General features: G+C 39.4%; 2 protein-coding genes across 2 annotated transcripts in view; one reads left to right on the plus strand and one right to left on the minus strand.

Moving 5' to 3' along the window:
• Positions 1-2144: 2144 nt before the first annotated feature.
• grxcr1a (glutaredoxin and cysteine rich domain containing 1 a) lies at positions 2145-6949 on the minus strand. Its single transcript, XM_032528049.1, has 4 exons — positions 6394-6949; positions 4408-4647; positions 3493-3558; positions 2145-2491 (listed from the first exon to the last, which is right to left on the minus strand). Exons 1-4 carry the CDS (start codon positions 6790-6792, stop codon positions 2312-2314), a joined length of 885 nt encoding a protein of 294 aa, XP_032383940.1. The 5' UTR covers positions 6793-6949; the 3' UTR covers positions 2145-2311.
• An 8865-nt stretch (positions 6950-15814) lies between these two features.
• Positions 15815-25797, plus strand: part of atp8a1 (ATPase phospholipid transporting 8A1) — a 107831-nt gene continuing 97848 nt past the window's right edge. The window contains 1 exon segment of the mRNA XM_032528693.1: positions 15815-16216. Coding sequence (XP_032384584.1) covers positions 16168-16216 — 49 coding nt within the window. The 5' untranslated portion in view covers positions 15815-16167.

Here is a 25797-nt window from a genome sequence, read left to right on the forward strand (position 1 = left end):
GTTTTGTAATAATATTCGATGCATCCCGATTTTTTTTCTCCAGTATGTTCGTCTCCAGCAGCCCACAGATGGGGGCGCAGTAAACCCGCACATTTGGGGTCTCTTATTTTTTAGGCAACGTCCTCCCCTCCATCACCACAAGCCTGCGGTTACAAAATCCCAAACCCCATTACTCTTCGCCGCGGAAATGAATTAAAGAAACGAGATTTTGTCCAGCAATGTAATCATCTCCCATTACCCAAGCAGAAAAACCTCATTAACTATTTTTTTTTTGTTGCTTTTGTGTGCGTCTTTTTCTTTTAAATAATCGATTTGGTTGCTGTTTCAATCCCAGGTGCTGGAGCAACGAGAACAACCCAGGTGGTGATGGTAGCAAAGGTCCTCATGGCGGATGGTCATCGCCACCATCACACTGCTCTACGCTTTTAGCCTCTTTACAGTGCTGCCTTGTCTAATCATGTTCAAGCAGCATTGTACAGGGCTATGACAGCATAGAGAGCTGAGCTGCTCGGGCGCTGCGTTTCTTTGACCCTTTGGATGGCGGCCAACAAATGACATCATCCGTTAAAAAACACTAAATGGCGATTATTGCATGCGAGGATTGTTGGCAGTAGACTGACTTGTCTTTTAATGTGCATGCTCATGTCGTCAAAAACTGAGATGCATTTATTTTTTAGGGTTGAAAAAAACTGGAGCACATTAAGTTCTAAGGGGGTTGAATTATTCAATGCAAACCAAAATCCCTTTGCAGCCAGTACATAATTGAAACAGTTAGTCACATTGCATTGTGCTGCTTCTGTATTTCCATTGCATTGGAGTCCCACAGGGCTAATCATCCCCATTTTCTGATGAAAATCTTCACAAGAGTCTGTTCGGAAGGTATTTCCCCGAATCGTATAAGACTATTTTAAGCATTATAATATTCTGTCTGCTGCACGACAACACAGATTTAAACGTGAGAGGCATAACTGCTTATAGGGCATTGTTTGGGGAATATGTTTGTACTGTATTGTATGCAAGTCTGTAGAGTGCAACCAATGATTATTTTAATCATTGATTACTAAAAAAGAAATCACAATTACATATTCCTAAAGTTGAATGAGACATCCTAAAATGTTTTCATTTAGTCCAACCAACAGTTGGAGATATTCGGTTTACTGTCACCAAGGAGAGACAAAGAAAATCAGCAAATTCTCACAAATGACAAGCTAAAACGGGGGCATTTTGGCTTAAAAATTGACAAAAACAATTAATCGATTATCAAAATAGTTCTCGATTCTTTTTCTTTCAATTGACTAATCGTTTCATCTCTAATGTAGAACTATGAAATGAATGTACTAATAAAAAGGTTTACATCTGTTTGATTCCCTTGATTTACTTGGATTTAAATCTGTCTTCACACTTGCCTATTAACACTCAGTGACCAGTTTATTAGATACACCTAGCTAAAACTAATCTTGCATTTATTAAAGGTGCACTATGAGTTCCTGCATGGTCACTTCCGCCCATGTTTCCGTAATTGTCATGACTAACTGTCACTAACCCCCACTCCCTCCTCCAACCATCTTGTCGGTGATTGGCTGGAACGTGTTTTGTTGTGTTATGGTGCCTATCCCGTGCTTCTAGTGTGTGTTTGACGTTTACAACCCCTGTGTTGTCTCCCGAGACCGGGCTTTTTCACAGTGTGTTCAGAGAGCGGGCGTCCAGCGGATCAAGGAAAGATGCCTACTTTGCCTAATTTGAGACAAAAAATAAAAATTCTGCTGAAACCGTACAGGAACTCATAGTGCACCTTAAAGTTTTACATGAGGTTTGAATGATGTGTGAACAGAGGTCAGGTTCCATGCCCTCTACTGGCTGCAGATGGAGCCCTTCAACTTTCCCTCTCTGTCTCGTGTCTAAACTCTGTCTGATATGGGATTAGTAATGAGAGCATTTTAAATGACAGGGCCTCATCACTAATTAAATAACACGCTTAAGTTTTCCACAGGTGAAACTAGTTCATGGCTCCTTGGTGGACACAAGTATTTACAGACTTAGACAGAAACTTTTCAATGAGTTTTGAACAGGCTAAAGGGAGAAGCCTGCTGTTATTTGCCTTAATTGTTATGTTGTTCTACATAGAGATGAACATAAACCGCAGATCCACAAATTCACAGATTTTATTACAAATGTGTTTTCTCTTTAGTAACAATGGCCATGGAAGAGTCCTGATGTGTTTCATTTTGCTGCCTGTGGTACAGTCCAGTTGAACGTCCTGCCAAAAGTCCCAGAGACAGAATTAGGATGTTGGGTCAGGCACTTAACATCCTCAGTGGCTGCAGCTCCCACAGGGCTGCAGGCCGTTCTCATTGCAGGAAGTGCACTTGAGGGCTTTGAAGGAATCCGTGAAGCAGTTGCGAAACACGGACATCTTGCTGCCATGGCACATTGGGCACGGGATGAAGGCAAAGCCCCCGCAGGTCTGGCACGTCTGGGGCTGCTGTACCCTCTAGAAAAATGGATAGATGCATATTTACATTCCAGATAAGGTATCCAACGATTAATATTGACAGCTAAATTCTCTACATTCCTTCAGCAAAACAGGACTGGGTTTCTTTGTCTTCCCAAAGCCCACATTTATAGAGATACAACATTTTAAACAAGCAAAATGTGGTGCAAATAACTGAATTAAATCTAAAAATAGTCTGAATAGTCTGACATTTTGGGAAATACTCTTATGTGCTTTTTTTGTGAGAGTTAGATAACAAGATCAAAAAAGTGTATTTCCCAAAATGTCTAACTATTGCTTTAATTGCAACTTCCTATCCAAACTTCAGATTTGGTTGGTCCATAACTGTGCAGATATAAACACACAATAAAGCCATGTTGCAGGCCAGTTCTGGGTTGATCAATGTATGCATGACCTTTCAGAGATGCATGCTCTTTCTACCAATAGCCTGCAGTGACTGGAAGGCATGACTTAAATGTCATTGTCAACACAGCTTTGTATTCGCTTATGAAGACTCTTGTTGGCTCCAAATTACAACCAGTGCTTGTGTGTCAGACATGTCTGCATCTCAGTGAGAAACAGAAATAGTTTACACCATCTCAGTTTTTAGCCAACCGCCAAGTAATGTGCTCTGCGTTGGTGTGTTAGAACAAATGAGTTGGAGGCCAAATCAATAACACATCCTCAATTATTGATTGTCATTTATTGATGTGCATGCCTCTTTCACATTGCAGTTTGCTCATGTTTTATTGACGACACAACTGGTGAGGGGAAATGAGTTCATCTCAGTGACTTTGGGCAAAGACAAAGCGTTAATTTATTATGACTTTATAATTACCTCATGCTTTGATATGATATGTGCTACACATGAAACACATGGTTAATTAAACATCATGTGTCATAACAACTGGTTGACTCAACTTTAGTCACAGGAAATTCATCTATTTGACCACCATCAATTATTCAGAATGAGATTTCCAATGCAAACGCTGAAAACCAACCTCTATTTTTGTCAGAAGATCTTGAAGCTCCCCTGATTCATTCATGCCTAGTATTTTCTCAGCACCCTGCAAAACATAATTCAATATTTAATGAACTCAGTGTGTGCACGTACAAGATTTTGGTATCAGAGGTCAGAAAGGAGCAAGAGATGCAATAAATACAACAGAACTTTGTGGACTTTGCACTTTAGCTATTACCGTTACTTTTTATAATGTTGTGTTGTCTGCACAGTCCTGTGTCCTTCCTCTGTGTTCTAAGATGTCTTATGTTGATCTTATGTGGATTTGATGTTGATTTAAGAATGTCTTTTTCTGTTACGTGTTTGTGTTGTGAAGTGTTGTAATGTAATAAAGTACAAATACTTAGTCACTGTACTTAAGTAGAATTTCCAAGTGTCTGTACTTTACTTCTTATTAATAATTCTGAAAACTTTCACTTCTAGTCCACTACATGTCCCCTTAGCATCTTTGTTACTCATTACTGCAAGAAATGTTTATGTACGTTGGAGTGAAATAATCTTAATTGTTTTTTCTTCTTTTTTAATGTCAGACATTGACTTTAAATGTATAGGAAGGAGTGGAAACCTTGAATATGATGCTTGACTATAATGAAGCCACAATGCAGTTTTTTTTGTTACTTCTAATAATAAAGTACGGTAGCCTACATTTAATATCAGAAAATAACTTTTAATACTCAAGTACAGTAAATATAAACTACTTTAAGACTTTTACTCAAGTAATTCTACCAAAGTCATTTTCTGTTAAGATACTTGTACTTTCACTCAAGTATGGTTTTCAAGTACTTTATACAAGACTGATGTTGTGAAGCAACAGATTGTAGCACTATGCCCAAGACAAATTGCCCCTCGGGGACAACAAAGTGTGTCCTGTTCTATTATAAGATTAAGACCTGACCCCAAGGTAGTGTCCGTCAATGAACACGACTGGTAAGGAAGGAGATTCTCCCACACGTTTGCACCGCTCCTCCAACTCCTTCCCATACTCGATGTCCAGGGCGATGTTCCTCTCCACAAACTTCACCCTGTGATTCTGGAAGATCTTCCGGACCAGCTCGCAGCGCTCAAAGGTTGTCCTCACCACACGGAAACTCGTAGTGTAGATCACTATCCGCCCAAATTCAAGCAATAACTCCATCTAGGAGGGAGAAAAAGAAATCCTAATTGTAGTTACACGATTACATTTTTTTGAGCACCATTGTGGCCCAATGGTTGGCACTGTGACTTTGAAGTATGAAGGTTTTGGGTTTGAATCCAGGTTGTTCCTGGCCTTTCTGTGGAGTCTGTATGTTCTCCCCATGTTTGATTGGGTTTCCTCTGGGTGCTCCAGTTTCCCCCACCATCAAAAAACACGTACTAGGTTTTTGCCGTCAGCGCCTTTGATCAAGGCTAGAGTTGGTCCCCGGGAACACATTTATGTGCATGCGACAATTACAATTTACACAGTGTTGTTATTACACACGCATGCTCAGTACCCATATATGCACTAAATAGTAAGATGTCAGTGTGAGAGCTGCCCATTGAAAGGCAGTCGTGGGTTTGGTGCCTTACTCAAGAGCACCTTGCCAGGACATGGTCCCTTCTCCAGCTACCAGTCCATCACCTTTGGTCTGTATGTGGACTTGAACCAGCAACCCTCTGATTCACAACCCAACTCCCTACAGACTGAACTACTGTCACCCCCTGATCCAGTCCTGTTTCAAATCAAGCAGCTGCTGTCTCAGTCATACTGGGATCTTGAAATGCTTTACATTGTCAGAATTGTGAGGCTTTCAAATGATGTACAGTTTTTCGAGGTGAAGTACGGATCCTAAACATGTTAACTAATCCTCTCCCAGGCCATGTGTTTGAGTCTTAGGCAGCGTCCTCATTTAGGATCCTATGGCCTGAGGGCCTGGTGTATCCGGTACCTCCAATCCGACCTCAACATGGAGATGAGGCTGTCACCTGGCTGGTTTGGATCTTTATGATTTCCCTTTTTCTTTTCCCAGTGTAAATATCCTTTAGGCAGGGTAGGGCACCTAGTGTTGCATGTTCAGCCAAACAAACCACTCTCTGAAGGGACTTGCGGTTAGTTAGGTATTATTTCAACAATTTCCAAGTATACAATAGAGTTTTCTTTTACTTTTAAAAGTGCTTATTCTCCCTTCAATGCCGCCTTTGGTAATCATTCATTTCAACAAAGTTTGGAAACTGAATGGAGACTACTAATTGCAGGTGAAAGTATAGATGGAGCAGCAAAGTCTGCACATCATTAGCATGTATATTATTTAAATAAATAAAGCTACATGTTCATGTTCAAACAAGTGAGTCAACAACATTCAAAAACATGAGAAGTTATGGCATGCTGTAAAATATTGGTGTTGATGATGTAACATGGACGTGATTGTAACGTTTCTAAAACATGCAAAAACACCAGAACCTTCCTTTAGGATAAGATCAGATTGTGACATGCATTTAAACTTTACCTTAAAATAAATATAGTCATGATGACCAGTTTTATGGAGTCTACAGTGACACTGTTTGTGCACCTAATACCAATTTGCTGAGAAGTGGCCTCTTTGATATGACCCTCTACATCACATTTGCATCAGCACACGAGCCAAAGAGTTACCTCAGACTAATGAACACTTCTTACTGCTTCTTACAGAATTCATTAACCTGATTAGTTTTTTTCGAAACACTCAACGAAATGCATCATTAATCTTTAATTGCACTGTGACCTTGTCCTCTATCGTGAGCTTTTATCCCAGTCACACACCTTCATGCTCCTACCTGTAACTAGACTTGAGGACGTAGGCGACAATGATGGGTACTGGTGTTGGTAATACGTAGATTGTATTTAAAAATAAAAATGAAACCAGGCCCTGAGAGATTCACTTACACTGTTGGAATTGGGAAGGTTTTCAAACAGCGTCTGACCTGCGCTGACTTTGTGCTTGACCCCTCTCACAGTGCCATTTTTACTGAGTATGTTGACCCTCTTGGTGGTGAACATCCAGTCCTTGGTGGCCCCTGCGTACATGAGCAGATTGTCAGGCTCACACTCGCTGTCGTCCAGCTCTGAGCCCAGGTATCCATACAGGTGTCCATCTCCACTTGTAGAGGGGGTGCTGGCCCGTTCTGCATCCGAACTGCTAGTGCAGTCTGAATCCAGTGAGTCTGAAGGCCCCTCATCCTTGAAAATCTCCTTCAGCACCCGGCCGCTGTTCCCCGAAGCCACACGGAACCTCACCCGCTTCTGTGGCTTCTCCTGTCCAGCCATCAGCGTTGTCCCCTCCATTGCAAAGCCCCTGACACATTACATGGTCCACAACATTGCAGTGTAGCTCCTCGCTTCTCATTCGGACGTGGACACTCAGCTCAGATAAACAAGTTTGTTCCTCGTGGATTACTACCACGTTTAATCCTCGCCATTTGAACAGATCTAAAAATGACTGAGAGCCTGTAAGCTGTCTTACAGTCCGACTCACACCGCCAGTAAATAATACATGCATCTCTGCCATGGTAACCTAACCAAGCTAATCTCAAGTAAAATGATCGTTGTCTTTGAATTATTCATCACAGTTTACACTGTTTTCACCTAAGCTTTAACAGAAGACTTTTAATGGCCTAACTTCATGTATGTAAATCAAACAAACATTTCTCCCTCTTGGGATAAAATGACAACTGACAGTGAGGCAAAAACAGCTTCTGCATCAGTTACATTTTATCATAATACAGCTGGGTATATCGCCTCTTTTCAAAACAAAAATGATTGTAGTGTGTGACTGCTGAAGACAATAGGCTACACCTACTCAACACACCGTCGGCCCTTTTTGTTTAGACTGTAAACAACTGTATGATGGATCGCCGTGAAATGTAACACAGACATTAATGGTTCTCAGACTATGAACCCTAATCACTTTGTTCATCCCTTGACTCTTATCTTGTGACCAAACACCCACAAAATGAACAACATCCCCATCAGCCTCAGCAGTGCTTTGTGTATCTATGTATTCTTAAATGTTCGACAGGTTCATACATTTTAACTGAATTTGTTACAGTGGAAATGACAAATAAACTTACATTTGAAACTTGAACAAATTGGGAAAAATCTAGATTTATTGTCTTTACACATAGTAACAGTATGATATGATGCATTTTAGCATCTATCCAAATAGGACAGAGTAGCAAACGTGTGTAGGCTATAGATAGGCCTAGGCTACATATAATGATAAACAAATTTACAGAATGAACAATAAACCAGTGAGGTAGTGCTAGTAAGAGGATATGAAACCTAACTGTTTTTACAAATTTGTTACAAATTTATGTAAGTGGGCCAACTTAAATTAAGTTTCTGCAGGATCTTCATTTGTTCTGAAAACTTTGTTCTCCAATTTTAGTAAAATACTAGAACTTTTTTATATTGTGACGTCTTTATTATCGTTGACTATGTACAGTAAAGTAAAGTACTAAAGTAATAATGTAGTGTGACATCATCACCCAGACACATGAATGCATGATGCGGGTAGTTCTTGACTGCTTACTGTGTTACAGCTAAAGTGGGAGTGCAGGTGATCACTGGGCGTCCTCCCAGAGCAGAAGAGGACCGGACCATATAATATGACACAGTGACACAATTCAGCAACTTGTCCACAGAGACACCTGGGCCAGTTTTTTTTGTGTCACAGGTGATGAAGCAGCTCCCTGGAGATGTGACACGTCAGCTTATTGCGTTGACAGCACCACTCTGTTTGAGTGCTACAGTTTGGCTTCTGAGGTACGAGCTACACACACACACACACACACACACACACACACACACACACACACACACACACACACACACACAGCATATCATCACCTGTTCATGTTCATATTGTGTTGATTATTAGATAAACTCCATCTGGGAAAGTCTAATGTGTCAAACTAAGATGTAGTGACATCTTAAGACTGTAGTAAAAACGGCTCTGGTTCCAAGTCTTCTTGATCCAAAGTGACCCTAACTCTCCTTTAGACTCTCTTTTATTATAAGACAATCACGACAGCTTTTACAATATGGCTCGTTGTACGTTGTTGCTGCTAATAGCCAATGCTAGACGCCATTTGGGTGTCTAGACTTTGAAATTACAGCCTGAGGAGTTGAGGGTGACTTGATCACTTTTATTTTTTAAATCTCGTCTTAATTTTATTGAGATGTTTTGTCTTCTTTTAAATTTTGTGATCTTAAACGGCCTCCTGTCTTCAAAAGCCCTGAAAACCTAATTTTCCCAATCATCCTCTTACTGTGAATGATGAGGGTCCTTAATAAACACACATATTCCTGCCCAAGTTAGAGCAGTTTGAGGCATGAGGGATTTCTGTTCTGTTTTATCTGAGGAAATTGATGCAATGCATTTCTGTGGACCTTCTGTGGAATTTAGCAACATTTGACTTACAACTGCTGATTGAGTTGTTTGGTTGTTTGCTTATGATACAAGTAACACCGTGCGTTGTGTATTATGTGTATCCTTGAGGTCAAACAAACATGTTGAATACATTTACTTCCTCAGAAAACATTTGCAAAGCACAATCTTCAAACCCTTTGGAACCTGGATTTTAGTACATGAATTCCGTGTGGACATAGTAGCAGCCCTTCTTTTCATTGCGTTTACCTGTGCATTTCTGTTTTTCTTGGTGCATCACTGCCACCTGTAGATAAGGGGATTAGTGTGAAACCACCGGCAGGCATGTATAGTGCATGTTTATGCATCCTTGTGGGGACCCATTAAAAAATTCACAAGACAAAAGGCTAAACTATTAGCAACATTGTCTCTCCACTTTGCAGAGGCTTTGCTGATATTGACGTGTGTTTTACTGCGTTTATTGTCAGACAAACCTACCCTGGAAATTCAGAGTTCTTGCGAGAGCACAATTTGGATTTGCTCAGCCAGTTAGCTTTAATCTTTTGAATTTGGGTCTGGATTTCCAGGCTAAAATAAACCTGGAAAGTTACATAAAACGCTAAAAAGTGGATCTTAAGTTAAGATTTTTTTGGTCAAAATATGTCTTCTAACAGTGTTACAGCATTTTCTTTTACCTTTTTTAGTATATAAACTCTTTATTTTTACATTAGTGTCAATGCATATAGGTGGGCCTTGCCAAGTGCAAGTGGGTCATGCTGGTTTAAAAGCTGCAAAGCAATTTTCGTCTCAGTGCAGAGTTTTAATATAACATGAATGGTACTGTTTCTGTATTGCCAGCCGATAAAAGGCAGTGGTCGCCTAAAGGTTAGAGAAGAGAGCTTGTGACCGGAGGTTGTCGGTTCAATCATAAGGTTCTTAACCTCAAAGCCGCTCCAGGGGAGCTGCTCAGTGGCCAGCAGATCAGACTGGTTGTACTAGGCAGCTTCCAGGTTTGAATGTGGAACTGTGTGAATGTGATCAGGGTGTTCCTGCCAAAGAGAGACTTCCCTGAATAAAGAAAGGTTAACAAAATAAAAAAACAGTCCACTGGTTAGGGAAATAATACATTTTGTGCATGAAAATGCTCAAGGTTTCAACAGCATATTATTTTACAGGTGCTGGGTGGGATAGAGATCCTACATTTTGAATTTGGCAGTCCGTGTCTGGATAAAGCTGCTTATGTTACTCTGCCTTATAATTGGAATAAATCAGTCATGGTTTTTACATGATTTTCATTTTAATTAGTGTTTTTTCATATCATGGAGAAGCAGTTTCTCAATCATCCCTCCCCATAGAATATAACTTTCAGAATCAGTTAAAAAACCCTTTTCAACTGTTTTATTCCAGAATAAGAGTTTAAGTTGGTACAACTACAGTGACATTGCAGCTGATGAATTAAGATAAAACATATGGGAAAACAAGTTTACCATTTAGCTTCATGTGTAAAAGGAAATGCTTATCTAGAGTTCAGTGAAACACACCCACGCCATGTTGAGTCAAGCAGCCATTTTATCTCATTTTGGCACATTTAGTCCAGAGACCACTGAGATGGTGATAGTCTTTTCAACCTGAAGAGCTTATCTCTCAGCCCTCCTCAACAGTCACTCCTAATGTAGCCTTGCCAGTCACCTCAACTGCTATTAAAAAAGCCATTTGAAAAGAGGAATACTTTAGCGTGCTTAAATTTCACTGCTGTTCGCTGGTTCGGCTGTGACTGAGTGGAAGGAGTCAAACAGTGCAGGGTGATGAATGATTTTCATTTTGTGCAGATTGAATATACATATGTATTCATGAAATACCAGCAGGATTTTATGTTGACTTCATGAAGTTGACTGATTTGCAGTACATTTTGGATACGAATAAGACTGATCCACATCCAGGGCTTGAGAGAAAATGGTATTTAATCCAACTTTTACCTCTTATAGACTATGGAATGTGTCTTTGAGCAGGTTTGACAAGATCTGCACACATTAATCAACTTGTGAACATGGTTTAGGGGAAACGACTCTGCAGTGACTCAACATTTGTGGTTAGTTGGACATCAAACCACCTCTCCCTGACTACAGACCAACATCCACAAGGGGGCAGGGTGCAATTCAATCACAGTTACAGTTAAATGTCACTGCTGCCCAATGGTTCCCTCAAGAGCTGTAGGCAAAGGAATGAAGGATGCAGCTGCAAACCCGAAGGCTGCATTCACCAGCTTGGTTTAATCAGTCTTTAGAGAAGGATGAATGATTAATGATAAAATCAATAACGATTTAGTGAACCCAAGGGAGAAGGAGCAGGATTAATGTGTCCTGATGAGATTGAGACAAAATTTCCAGGCTACAGATTTACAAACTGAACTTTAAAGGGTTTACGGCCACAGGTGTGGTGAATACATTTATGTTTTATTCTGAGAGAATATCAAAGCCATTCTTGAGTCTAAAAGCACTAAAAATGAGAGATGTTGTCATCCTATCTTCATTTTTTATAGCTTAAGTTCTGTCACTGCTGTTGGGAGCATGAAAGCCAAATGAATGTGTCCATAATATACAAGGAATGTATGAATCAAGCTGTTTTTATAAGGATTTTACTTTTAAAAAGAATGAATGCTGAATTGTTGAGCTCTAGAGCATCAAGCTTACATTTTGGAGAAGTTTCACAATAGCAGATATCAGTAAGGGACACAGTCGGTACTTCATCTTCTATAGTCAACTGGACACCCCTTTAAAAGCATCTGGGATAGGATCTGGTAAAGCTTGTTGCAGTATTTAAGCTGCATTACCTCTTGCCTTACTATTTCTTCTTTCAAAAGCAGCAAAGTGGCTCAATGTATTTTGCTGCAGAGACAAAGAGATCCCAGACAGGGCTTACAAACATCATCATTTCCAGGCTGGTTATACAGCCAGACCTTTGTTTGCTATCGCTGAAGGACACTGCAAACTCATTACAGTTAGATAGTTACTGAGCCCTTTTGATTATGAAATCACAAGGCAATGTGGAGATACATCCTGCTTTCTATTTCTGCACATTTGTTGCCAATTTACTGCAATTTATTCAGTGGGACACATGAATGTCTGTACAAAATTGCATGGCAATCCATCCATTCATCCAATAGTTGTTGAGACATCTCAGTGGGGACCAAATTGGTGACCGACTGACCAACGCTAGAGCCTTCAAACAATGCATCCGGGGCTGAAAAAACGCACACCAAAAAAAAACAAAAAGCTAAAATTCACTACATTGATCAGAATGTATCCTTTGAACTCCTCCTAAGTAAATTGAGGAATTTCATTTAAATTTAATTTTCAATACATAAAAAGCTTAAAAATGCATTTCTGGGTCTGATCTAAATCAAATATATCTATATTTTACTTTTCTTGGCTTTATTATATAGTGTGCTGGATCTTTTATGTGCAATTTTTCAACGGCCTATTTGAAATGTATATTTGCACTGCAATCGATTTTAAAGAACAAAGGCGTTTGGAGGGACTGTCAATGAAATCTTTTTAGGTCACTCCGATGAAGCTAAAAAAAAATGAACTGAAAGAAAAACACTGTTTGTAATTGACACAGATTTTGATAGTGGTAGAAATTGTTACGGCTGGTTGAATGAGTCATTGTTTGGACTGAATCTGCTGTAAAACACAAAATCCACACACACACACACACACACACACACACACACACGCACACAAACGCAAACGCGCACACGCACACACACACATAATCGAAAAGGCAGGCTTCTTGTCACTGTTGCTTAGCAACCATGGGAGCTACATGAGCCAAATCCCTGTGGTGGCAAGCTGATGTTGAATTAGGTGGAGTGGGGGAAAGAAAGGAAATCTTTGGGAGAGATGTGTCTCTAGCAGGCACAGGAGGAGGCGTCGATGTTCAGGTGTTCGTTTCTTATTTTAGGATGGAGTGAATCTTGAGTTCCTATGTAACACAATCGCTCTGTGTTTTTTTTTTGGGGGGGGGGGGATTGTTTTTGGGCTGGTGAGGAGAGGACTTTACTGTTGCATTTATGATAAAAAAAAAAACAGGGAGGAAAACCAAAATCTTAAGATACTGATTATTTTTGTTCAAAGAAATGTGCACACAGATATGCCTTCCAGCATTTGCACTGTTTACACACAAAGAAGCAGTATCATATCTTCCCTTAATCCCAACAACAGTAAAGACATTTGATCAAAACAGTAGCCTAAATCACTCCTAAAGAAGAGTGTTAAACTGTGAAAACATGCAGTGGCAGCAATAAAAAAGGAATCTCTCTGTAAAAATATATGCACATAAGCAGGACAATGCATTATGAAAATACTGCCAGAAAAATACACACATCAGCCAACTTGTGTCTGTAACACTGCAGTTCTCCCAGGGAACTGCAGTGGTGCTGCTGCTGTACAAATGGCGTCTCTGGTGTGAGTTGCATTTTAACTGCAGTGAGAATGAGACTTTGATTTACTGTACAGCCAGGCTGTCTCAGCAGAGACGGCATTGTTGCTGCTTTCTTCTTTGTATTTGCATGTTTGTTCCTATTTATGGGTCATATTTATGGTTACTAAGGGTCTCGGTTCGATCAGATTCATGACAGGATAGTGACACACTGCTGAGGGATATAAAGGAAACAATGCACCTGGATTATATCCTCTGATGAGCTTTTCTTGAGACAATAATCACATAGTAACATGGATGACTGATACTAGTGTCTACTTACAACTGCTTGATTCCATTGTTGTGGTCAGTAGCTGTCCAGGATGTTATCTTTGACAGGTTTATTAGTTTAGTTTTTCCGTTACTTGAACCTCTGTTTTATGGATAAGATTGATTATTGGATTCATTAGTCTAATAGTGAATAAAAAAAGAGGTCCTTCATAGAAGCTTGGCATTACTCCTTATTTCATCCTTGAATATTATCTGACCATAGAAGAAGAAGAATAAAAGATAAAACTAACAGCATCTTAACACAGTCCAGTATTCAGAGTTAGGAAAAAGTCAGGTGATACTTGGATGGTTGATTGTTTTAATTTTGTTGGTACTTCATACTGTGACTGTGTTTTTAATTGATAGTTTTATTTTGTACATGTACTTTTGAAGGTACAGGTCCTTTTTGAGGCCTTAAAGATTAAAGTATGCAAGCTTTTATCAGCTGCATATCATACATTGTAACAGTGTTTTCCTCTTTAAAAAAGGAATCTATGTGAACTAACTTTGAGCCAATCCTCCTGTCCATCCAGAGTCTTGTTCTTCCTCCTACTTCTCTCACTTCAAATTTAACTTTATTGATATTGTCCCCGAGGTGCAATTTGTGGTGCAGCAAGAATACATGCAAGACAATTAGCCGAGGTGTCACAAGTATTCTCATTCAACACTCAGGTAGAAGTATAGATACTGGGTATCAACTCAAGCTTTATACTCAAGTAAAAGTGTTAAAGTCCTGGTTTCAAAACTACTTAAAGTATTTAACTAAAAGTAATGTAAGGGGGAAAAAATGCCTTTAGGGACAAACGTTTTTTTTCGAAAGGCCATGATGACTATAATTTTAGATTAAAATTTTAAGGTTGAAAAATTTGGGATGCACCTATTTCAGCCGCATTTATGCCTGTTTAAAATGATTTGAAATGTTATTCATTGGACTATATTTGTTAGTGTTTTTTTAATTTGATTAAATAAAGTCTTTGATGATGATAGGGGTTAAATGGTAAGACGCCTTCTTGATCAAGAAAGAACTTAAAGGTAAAACAAATGTAAAGTATAACAACCAAATATGGATCCCTCTGCCACATGTGAGTGCACAAAGCGGTAAATATAGCTTTGACCTCCCTGCCCGTACTGTTGAAAGCACAAATTGGCTTGCAAATTCTGCTTTCTGCATTCTGCTTTTCAATATAAGGGATTTCATGATCAGCAATAAAAATACTGTATATATTTATAACATTTGTTAACAGGTATTTAAACCTACCTGACACTTGCTACTGATGTTGCTTGGATGACCCCTTCTCCATCTGCAGATGGGAACACACCTGTGTGGTGGTCATGGCCACCTTCAAATTCTGTATATCATGATGAAGTATATTAAACAAATGCAGATGATGCGTTGCTTCTCCCTATGTCTTTTACATTTTCTATTATGAAATAGCCAGTAAAATAAAGTTTTTTTAAAGTAATTTTGAAGAAGAGTGCCTTCTAAACCCACAATTGCCTATGGTGTTTGGCAATTGAATTTGCAACCAGAGAGCACCTTCAAATATCTGGCTGAACTTCCAGAGCACCCTGGACTGATTTTTAATGAATTTTGTCATATAATTTCCATATTTTATAATTATAATTAAACAAAAATTGAACATACAGCAATATGTAGTGTGTTGTGGCGTATATCTAATAATACATTGCAAGATAAAGTTTTCTGTGTTTTTTGATATTTAGCAAAAGCATTATCAATATAGATATATTGTATATTTCTAATGCATTAAATTTTAATGTTTGAGCATATATCAATATACGTTAGTTCGTTAAGTTGTGGAGGTTGTTATTTCCTGACATTGCAATAACTATTTATACATTAATAACAATATTTTATTCAAAAACAAGACTAAAATGTGATAAGCCAACTCCCACCCAGTGTATTGTTATGTCTTCAAGCTGTGAACAACATCTACTGCAGAGGGGGTGGGCGTGTACACCAACGAAAAAGTTTTTTTTTAATTTTAAAAACGGTGCCTTATACATTATCCATCCTGCCGATCCAGGACTTTATGTTTTTATCATATCCTCGTAAAAATGAAATGTTCATTAGTTTTGCGCTTTCATCTGAGAGTTCTTATGTTTAGGCACCCCCTCCCGCTGCGGGTGAACGTGGTACGGTCCATAATGTGAAGCGGCACGGTCCCCCTCACGTCAGTTTATGGTAAATCCGTGTCCACCGAAGGCTTCTATCGGCATTAAAATCCGCCGTGTAAACCGTGATGCTTGGGGATCCATGCAGCCGTGGGCTCCTGGGCATGGTTCTGTTACCACCAGGAATTTAATGTTGTTTATATGTCGTCTGTATGTTTCATTGGCAGTAGACACACAGCAGCGCTGTCCGCATGAGATAGATTCTTCTGTTCAATTTTAGCCGTTTTTTTTTTGTTGTTGTTTTTTCTAATTCTTTGACGGTTGAGAAGAAGCAGTAGTAGCCACAGGGAGCAGAACTAACAAGCCGCGGCCACTTGACAGCTGCCGTCTCCCGGGCTCTGCGCGGAGAGATGCCGCCCGTCCAGAGAACGATGTCCGATCTTCGTACCCGGGCGGAGGGTAAGACAATTTCACTACGTTATATATGTTAAATTTTTTTGGGGGAAATCAGGTCCACGGCTATTTCCTTGTTAACGTTACCGAAAGTAGGCCGGTGTTGTACCTCCCTGGACGTTAGGTTACAGGACAGTAACTTGCTAGCTAAAGCTGTGATTACCGGTGCCTCAAAAGAGGTCAAGGAAACCCCGGGGGCCTTGAGAGTTTTCTGAAGGAGTCTTCAGAAAAACAACTCGTTCAGTTTTAATGTAACATATTTTAATATAGAGACAGTGTGCTGTCATCTCCACACCTGCAGATTTAACATGTGGTTTCCCCCACAAAGGCTTTATCAAGTGGGTGTCTGTAGTCAACATGAAGCTTCTTTAAAATGAAACTAATGTCTGACCTAGCAGACCCATCCAGACCTGGACCCCCGTCCCCGTCCCCCAGCTGTCTTGCCAACCACAAAAGTACTATCATCTCAGAAAACAAGTCAAGTTTTCCGAAATACTGCAAGTTGATATTTAAAGTAGCCACAAGTCTTCCAGCGCAATAACAAGTGTCCAGCCAAAGGCATCGATAGTAGAGTGGGTCTAATAATGCAGCCATTGTAATTCAGCCGGGACCCTCACTCCTTCACTGCACCAGTAACTTTCCACTGCATCTCAGTTGTGTTTTCCAGGGAAAGAGGATGCGGATACATACACGTTACTCAAGTGATGTGAATGCTCAAAAGGGGATCTTTTTACTCCGACTCCAAAGCTGCTTAGTAGATTTGGGTGTTATGGTGTGTTTGCGCCTATGGCTGGGCACATACAGGCTTACCACTGGCTTCAGATGCCATGCCCTGAATGGTTTGGTCCCTTTTTAAATTCCTCCCATCACTTATTTGTGGCTTACTCTGACCTCTGACCTCTCTGGACTGGAGCAGAATCTATCTGCAAAGATCAATGCCATATGGAATTGTTATTATTTATGGTACTTCCTGCAGTTTGTGTTCCTCTTCACACTAAATCTAGTGGCAATGTTGTGGTTTGATTTGAGATTGCTTAGGTTTGATTTATAACTGTAGATCCAGGTTAATATCTCAATCTCAATCAAGACTAATAAAGTGAATTAGAATATACTTTCTCTTCATTGTATTTTTATATATCTCTAGATTGTTCTCAAAATGAAGGGGATAAAGGGACATTTGCATACATAATATGTGATGCTCATTAAGGCGATTAATAAAATGTCTACAATGCATGTTGTGCCATGTCATTTACTTCTAGTAATGCAGTAACTTCACTGTATGAGATATTTTAATTGTTGACTGAGTGTGTTCATACAGGAAGTATTCATGAGCCAGGCCCTTAGCTATGACTGTGGGAAATGCATTTTTAAAGAGACATGCGACTCAATTTAAAAATTCAGTATTTGTGAACGTGAAGGATTGTCTCAATGCTGCTGCAGAGGAGCACAAACCTAAGACCAACCTGTGAAACCCTTACTTTGTGGTGCAACAAATTGGTCAACTCCCTAAATTACAAATGCCATGATTCAAGACTTTTCTTTTATATGATTAGTCAGGTCTGAAAGGGATTCACCAAATGTAGAAAAGAATTGAAGAAAAGGTAATATTATGAATATGTATGTAGGCAGGCAGCTTGACAATTCAATATATAGGTGCGTAATGAATAATATTGGTAGTAATATTGGCCTAAATGACCATTATTGCTTATTAGTTATTAATATGACTGTTTCTCAGAGAATGTTTCTAACTCATAAATTAGTTATATCAAATACAAACCAAAAGTTTTGCCCACATTGTAGGAGAGACAGTTATGTATGATCAGTAAAATTAAATTGATAATTTAAACTGACGACTAAAATTTGCTGGTTTTGCCCAAATTCAAAGATAAAAATAGATGCAAATATGTCAGTAAACCAAATTTCTCTTCTGTTAAATTGAGTTGCTTCTTTTTTTGTGAGCAGGGATGCACCCTGCTCACACTTGTTGTAAGTAGTTGTGTTGGATGGTAGTTTTGTGACATGGTTTTAAAATGTGACCTACGTGCTGGTGATTAAAAAGCAGATTCCCATCCTGTGCACCAAAACAGAAATCCTAGATTTCATAGAAAACTGTTGACCAATGTGGCTGCTGCAGTCACAAGAGCAAACACATGAATTATGCAGCAGCTATTGCTGTCACCCCCAACCCCCAGCTACCACGCAGTACCTTTTTTAGATTATAAAGCTGCTTCAGTGAAAACAGTATCATGTTTTCTTTGCAGGCATCTTTCTAAATGTAGAATACAATCACCACCTGTACCGTGCCAGGTTGACAAACTATGCTGCTGCGCTGTCTGTTCTGCAACATTTCTTTTGGCTGCTTTTATGAGAGCCTACACTTCCCACCCTTCAGTTTTATTTTTTAATCACCACACTGCATCAGGCAGGCTTCAAGCTAGAAAGGGCAACCCTCTGCCCGGCTTACCACCTAATCCATCAGCGGCCTGTCCGTCAGCTCTACATGCAGCACACTCCCCAGTCTTGCCCACCACGTGCTGCTCCACTCCTTGTCACTCTTCTCCACTGTGTTGTGGAAACATCCGACATCCCTGCCAGTCTATGCCTTTATGTGTTGCCAAAATAACCTTATCTAGGACACTTGGGGTGCAGGTGACGTCATTAGCCATCAGCATGTTTAATGTGTGATCCTGCAATGACAGACAGGCACCTTCAGACGTTGATCTTTCCAATACAAATTTCCCTGAGAGGCAGGAAGGCGCTTAGTACCGACTTCCCACTGTCTAGATGGGAAAGCTGATCGACAGAAGCCATGCAGGTTAAGGCTAGACAGATGCCAAGAAGCATCCTGTTTGCTGTCTTTGCTTGCATGCTTATCTGCAGGCAGACAAAATCCGCTCTCACAATTGACACCAAAGGTGGAGATAGGCAGGTAAGACTGTCCTGTGAGGATGAATCTACCGGTAGACCAAATGCTTGTCTTTACTTGCCAGCTTATTTCACCACGGGTGGAAGCATCTGATTACCCACATACTAGTTTTAAAAGACACAGAGTAGACTGCTTCTTCTTTAAGCATTATATGTCTACCTTTCTGTCATTCTTAAGGTTTTATCTTTCATGTGTAAGTGAAGCAGGATGTTCCCCCGTAGCATTTCAATAACACCAACTAAGCCTCGGTCTGCCTGAATAGTGGGAACAGCATGGGGAGGGAGACTGGAGGGGGATAGAGTGCTCCCTTCTGAAGGGAATCGAGAGCTGCCCATGTGCCTGGCGGATCACTGGCTGATAATAATGTGGCACAAAAGCCCAACACGCCACTTAAATCCCCTGTCTGGGGCCACTGGTGTGTCATATCAAGTCTCCCCAGGCCCCTCTACCCTGTCTATGTGCCGGCATGGGACATCTCCTCTCCTTTATTTTCCACTTAATGTCCTGCCATCATCACTAACCGGCAGCCAGGCTAATATGTGTTTCCTCAGATACTCAATTTCCCTCACCTCAATGATTCTTCTCCGTCTGCAAAGCAAAGTGGATGTGGCAGGTCATTGGGAAGAGGGGGAGATGCTCATGTGCCCGTGTCCACACAGAGACGGATATAAAGACACTGAACCTATTCTGTTTGCACATGTATGTGGTAATATTGATCTGAGACAATGAAAACCTATGAGCTGATGAGTGACAACTTTGCGGACAGCGTCACAAAGAGTACCTGTTAACAAGAAACTGCATTGTCCTATGTAGGGCTGCAACTAACGACTATCTTCATTTTCATTTAATCTGTTGAGTTTGAAGGTACTGACCATAAACGCAAGTTTGCATTTCCTCATATGCGTTGGCCATTCTCCATCTCTATTTATTTATCTTCTGTTGACTATCCAATAAAAGGCATAAGGTGCCCCCCAATTTAATAATAATAAAAGACTATATATTTTTGTCTATAAAATATGAAAACGTGTGCTCTTACAAATGTATTGCCGTTCTTATGGACAGATAAATTATCTACCTAGCATCTGCGTAAAGCCTGAGAAATAGTAAAATATTATGGCTCTGTGTCCTTTGCTATCAACAATATCAATATGCTGGCCTCATATAATACAGTGATAGTCTTTCTTGTTATTACACCTTCAAAATGTGAATATTTATTCAGCGGGAAAAGTGAAATAAACTCAAATTGTATCTATATTATACCAAATCTAGTCACATTTACAGTACTGTTATCAATATATCTTTATGTTAATGTGTTAGCTATGTAGCTACAAAAATAATTTTTAGATTCATTTCTCATTTCAGTTAATGTTCTGAATGGTTCAAGAGTCCCCAAACTATACATTTTTCTGGAATTTATTAGAGCCTCTGCGCTGCAGGTCAGCTGGAGTTCCCCAGTAATGTCTCTCAGATCGAACGTTATTCACGAGCCACTGAAAAGCTGCGTTGCAAACATGCTCGTAGGGCGATAAATCTTCCATTCTCCTCAACCCACCAATCAGCTCATAAGATGTACAGTAGCTCTGTTCTCACCTCCTGATCCCAAACGTCAAATAATTCATGAAAGCAGCATTAGACACTGAGAGGCCCTAAAATGTATCTGCAATCATCATTTTATTTTGCTGGTGTCTTGTTTCTGTGCTGGCTGTGGTTGTCTATGTGATGCGCACACACACACAGTAGCAGCAGGAAAATGCAGCAAGCCTCCACGTGCCAAGAGATAGTCAATGTGATCGTGTCACAGCGGGATGACAAGGTCAGATGGAAAGGTGTCGGCAGGCACTCCACAGGGAGGCAACAACATCAGTGGCAGGGAAGATAAAACTCTTGCTGCTCTTGACCCTCAAGATGTCGAGCATTTTATGGCCTCGTTCCCATCTCAACTTTTCTGTCCAACTAGGCCACGGTGCAGCTTCAAATAAATACACACATTAGTACAGCATTTTTGTTACAGTAAATACTGCCGTATACTACTCTGTTAAGATTACACTTTAACACTTGAGAGTTTCTTGGTCTTAATAGGTGGACGTTTGTGATCTGGGACTAATGTGCCGTAAAGGCATAGTTGTTGACGCAGCAGGTAAAATATAAAACTGTAGCTTCATTTAAAATTTGGTGCTGTGCTACTTCTTTACATCCTACTGATCACCTACTCCGTAATCCTATAATGTTTGACATTTATAGGTCAAACATAGACATTAGACATATTCTTTAGATGATTGTGCGAACAATAATAATGCTTTGATCACTTTAATGAATGTCTGATTACATTCATGCTGTTGAAGACTGAGTCAGTAATGGACAAGGATGACGTCCATTTTATTACTTCCTCTATAGAGCGGAAAGAGTGTACAGCATGTGTGTTGTGCACATGTTACTTACTCTGTTCTAGTTGATGAAGGTGCCAGCCTTTTCTGTCTAACACATTACTAACACGTCACAATACAACTCTGGGATGGATTAGTTGTCATTGCTTAGCTAATTTGATATTACAGCTATTGTTTGGAGAACATATGATAGAAATTAGTTCAGTCTTTATGTTTTTACCCATATTTCAGATCTGAGTCTTTAATCTGATTAGTTGTATCCTAATACTGAGTTTTGTTGGTTTTCCTACCAAACATGCACAAGTAGACATATAAACATATAGCAAACTCTCAAATGCCCATAGATAACATAAATGAACAGCATAGATAAATATTACATGTCGGAAAAAAATAGGAGGAAGTATACACTTATGTGGTCTTACCCCTTCTCCATAACTCAATGAACTCACTATACAACTCACAATTAACCATCCCAATGCTATTATGTACAACTCAAATATCTACCCAGTGGCAGTCAAACAATCCTCATTCCTTTTACCGCCTTTTTTGGTGAATCTTGGTGAATTGTTTTTAATTTTTTACTTTTCTTAAGTTCAATATTCAAACCATCTCAAAAATTCACCCCACAAAATAAAATATGCATACTCTTTGTAATGGTATGAACACAATATATTTTTCTTTTAAACTTTCCACACTGCCTGAGAATTTTTTTTGCATGTTACCTGGAAGTAAATTATTTCTTACGTTATACATTTGTGCAGTCTTAAAATGTACAAAATCCATGTGACTTAGAAAACAGTGTGTTAGTGTGTTTGTGCTATTTTACATTGTTAACTGTCTTCCTATTTTGTAGTACGCATGAGTGTGTTGTGCTTTTGTTACCCCACACCTCCACACAGTAATTCAGATAAAAGTGATGCCTTATAAACAAATAGGTGCTTGTTTTTTTTCCAGAATAGTTCAAGCTTAGGCAACTAAAACCTTTTTTTATTTTACCTTCATTTTACCTGAGACCTGACCATGGTAGCAGCTGTACAAGATCACAATACATTAAAATAAAACATACAACCACGATTAACAAAATTCACAATAAACGGAAGTAAAACTATCAAACTCAGTGACCTCTGATAACCTTTATTGTTAAAAGTACCAACGTTTTGTAAAGAAACATGAGGTGAGCTCCTGATCTCCACTGAGAAAGTTTAATGTGTACATTCCTTCCCCTAGATTTCCACATCCTTACTTTTCCTTTCACAGTAAGTGTCACCTGCTTTTCTGTGCTAGTTATAAACATATCTCATTTTCATTGTCTGAATAAACAGCCAATTATATCATTCATCTTCAGGAAAGTCTCTGTAAACCTGTCAGACAGGAGACATCTCGGTTGGTACAACCAATCCAACTGGCCTTACAACAGTGATGCAACAACTTTTTTTTTTTTTTTAACAAACCATTGTGGCCTTTTGTTGCCTGTTAGTTGCATAACTGAGAATCTATTGTTGTGGAAGTTTTCTGTACAGCAGGAGAGGAAAAGTTTTGAAGTGAGACTTGTTGAAACAAAAACCGAAAGTTGGTTTTCGGTGTATTTTATTACACTCTGCAGAGTATAAGTTAAACAGTCACACAAAGTTTACAGCAGCAAACCTTGCGGAGAGTCTGACAAAGATAAGTAGCAAAACCCTGGTCTTCTCTTTTCTTCATCATCTAGAGGAGACCTTGCATGGAAAACATGCCTAATCTTAGCAAAACAATTAATCTTAACACACAGACAAGTTGGAGCCACTTCTACGTCTTTTCTACATGTGTCCCCCATCTCTAGCGGTGATTCATCTTAGCTTCCAAAGGCAACCTCGTGTCGTTTGGTCACATACAGATAGAAGATGTCCCGACTCTGCACCCTTATCGATAAATAGCATAGAAAACTGTGTTTTTTTAGCCTCCAGGGCACCAACCCTCAACAGGTACATTTTAGGGACAAACTGCTGTGATCTCTTCTTTAGGGAGGACACATACAGTACCGAATGAATTAAATAAGTAATATACTGTAGCTGAAAAGCATATTAAGGGATGATATATGAATACTACAGAAGGATATATGAAATCATGCTTAAATATAATTTTCCCATTAGATTATGCAGCCTTGTGCAGCTACTAAAAATGTGTGGTAATCTTCTAAATGGCATGCTCAACAGGTTAGTCTAGTTCTGACAATGAATAATGTTGGGTATTCTTGCAGTGATTACAGTACATTTGTATACACCCTGCAAATACAGGAAGAGGAAGGGCCCAGGTGAAGAATGAGGTACCACAGTTCAAAACAGGTTTTCGACCTTACTTTTCTTAACAATGCTAACGGATACCTGAGGTATAGGGCTTGCAAATTTCGTCAGTTTCCATAGCCCAAGGTGACAAACCCAGAGGTATTGCATTTACAGTCATAAAAACGAAACAAAGAAGTGGCTAATTCTCACGTTACGCTGTAAACAGCAAATGACATAGGGAAATTTACTGTATCAACACCAATGCTGTTACATTTGGTACAAACCTTCATTTTTCACTGTGTGATTTCTCATAACTTTCTTGTAACTAACAATCCTTTAATTTTTTTATTTTTTATTTGATATAGTTATAGTATAATTACATTTTTTCATTGACTTACTATATTTGTTCATTTGTTTTCTTTCAGTTGACTATTGGATTAATTGATTTTTTTTCCCCAGCCCTTCTGAGGTGGGTTCCATAACAGCTGGGGAGGGACCTAAATCAAAATGAACCCTTGTGTTGTCTTCCCGTTAACCATGAACTTGTCCTTCCAGGTCAAAATTGAAAATTAAATTATTATTTTTTTGTGCTTTTCCAATGTTTTTATTGCTTTTTCTGATTTATTTGTCACTTTTTCCAGCATTTGATGCTTTTTTGTTTTAAAAACCTGAGCTGGTTTAATAATAGGTTTTACATTTATTCTTGGAATTCATGGTCAACAAACCTCATTTATATCAAACTATACATCATTTTTTTGTTAAAAAGGCAGAAATTATGAATTATTTTGACTAATAGTTAAGATCAGAGGATGTTAAGTGGATCTCAGATAGGTACATGTCAAAGTTTTGTCCGGATACTGTTTTGAAACCATAAAAAAAAACCTCAAATGCTATAAGATTAAATGAAACACACAAAAAATTAAATACATTGTATGGAAGCATCCATGTTATTTTTGGACAATTTGGGTGAAAGAAATCCATATTTTTGATATAAAACACTTTGAAAGGGGTCAGTTTGACCCAGGGACAACACAAGGGTTAAAAACAAAAAATGTTGACCCCTTTTGTGTTAATTTGGCTGTAACACTAGAACCTGGTGCAGTATTTTGTACATGTTGATGAAGACAAGGAACAGTAGTTTGAGGTTAGACACGACACTGACACAACACTAAAGACTCGAGGCGCAATTCCTCTTTTCAGATCTTTGAATTGCTTGCTATATACCCATCCCTTTTACCATTCATAAAGTTGCACACAGTGGAAAGGTTTCTGTCCCTGTAGATCCTCTCTAAGCTAAGCCAGGCCAGGCCATCCATGTGATGTCACAGCAAGCCCCAGCTGCCTGTGTTGTCTCTGGACTGTCCGTCCCACTGTAGCCTGTCTGAGCCTATGGGGAGCCAGACGGAGCCTCAAAGGGAGGGGGATTAATTCTGCAGCTGCCCTGTTGTTTTTGTGAGTTCTGGTTACAACATTGTGATCTGATAAGCGACTTATGGATGATTTTACTGTTGCTTGGATTGAGGCGGCATTTATACCCCCCTCCAGCTCAACACCATCAATGGCTGGGGGGGGGCTAGGGACTTTCATCTCTGGGACTTTGAATCTGAGGAATAGACTGTGGCTGCTCTGTCTACTGAGATATTTATCTGGAATAAACAAATCATATACAGATGTTTCTTTGGTGGTGATGAGCAGCTACAAATGGCACATTAGGTTCAGTGGGTTGAGAAATCCCAAAGCCCAGGGATTTGGAACTAATTTGACCCTAATAACTATGGTGAATAGCCTCAGGTGAAGGTGAACAATGTGCACACTGACAATGCTGAACTCCATACTACATCCCACCTTTCTGTCTCCCTTCATTCTTCTGCATTTTCTGTTGTCAGAGTATTTGATGCAGTTTTTCTTTACAAAGCCTTTTGACTGTAATATGGATGCAGTTCATTTGTTTGTGTTAGATCAATGTCAGTAGCCTGAAGCTGCCTGCTCCCTCCCACCCTGGTATTATTGAATGAA

Source organism: Etheostoma spectabile, chromosome 10 (genome assembly GCF_008692095.1).
Source record: "Etheostoma spectabile isolate EspeVRDwgs_2016 chromosome 10, UIUC_Espe_1.0, whole genome shotgun sequence".
In the NCBI taxonomy this organism is placed as follows: domain Eukaryota; kingdom Metazoa; phylum Chordata; class Actinopteri; order Perciformes; family Percidae; genus Etheostoma; species Etheostoma spectabile.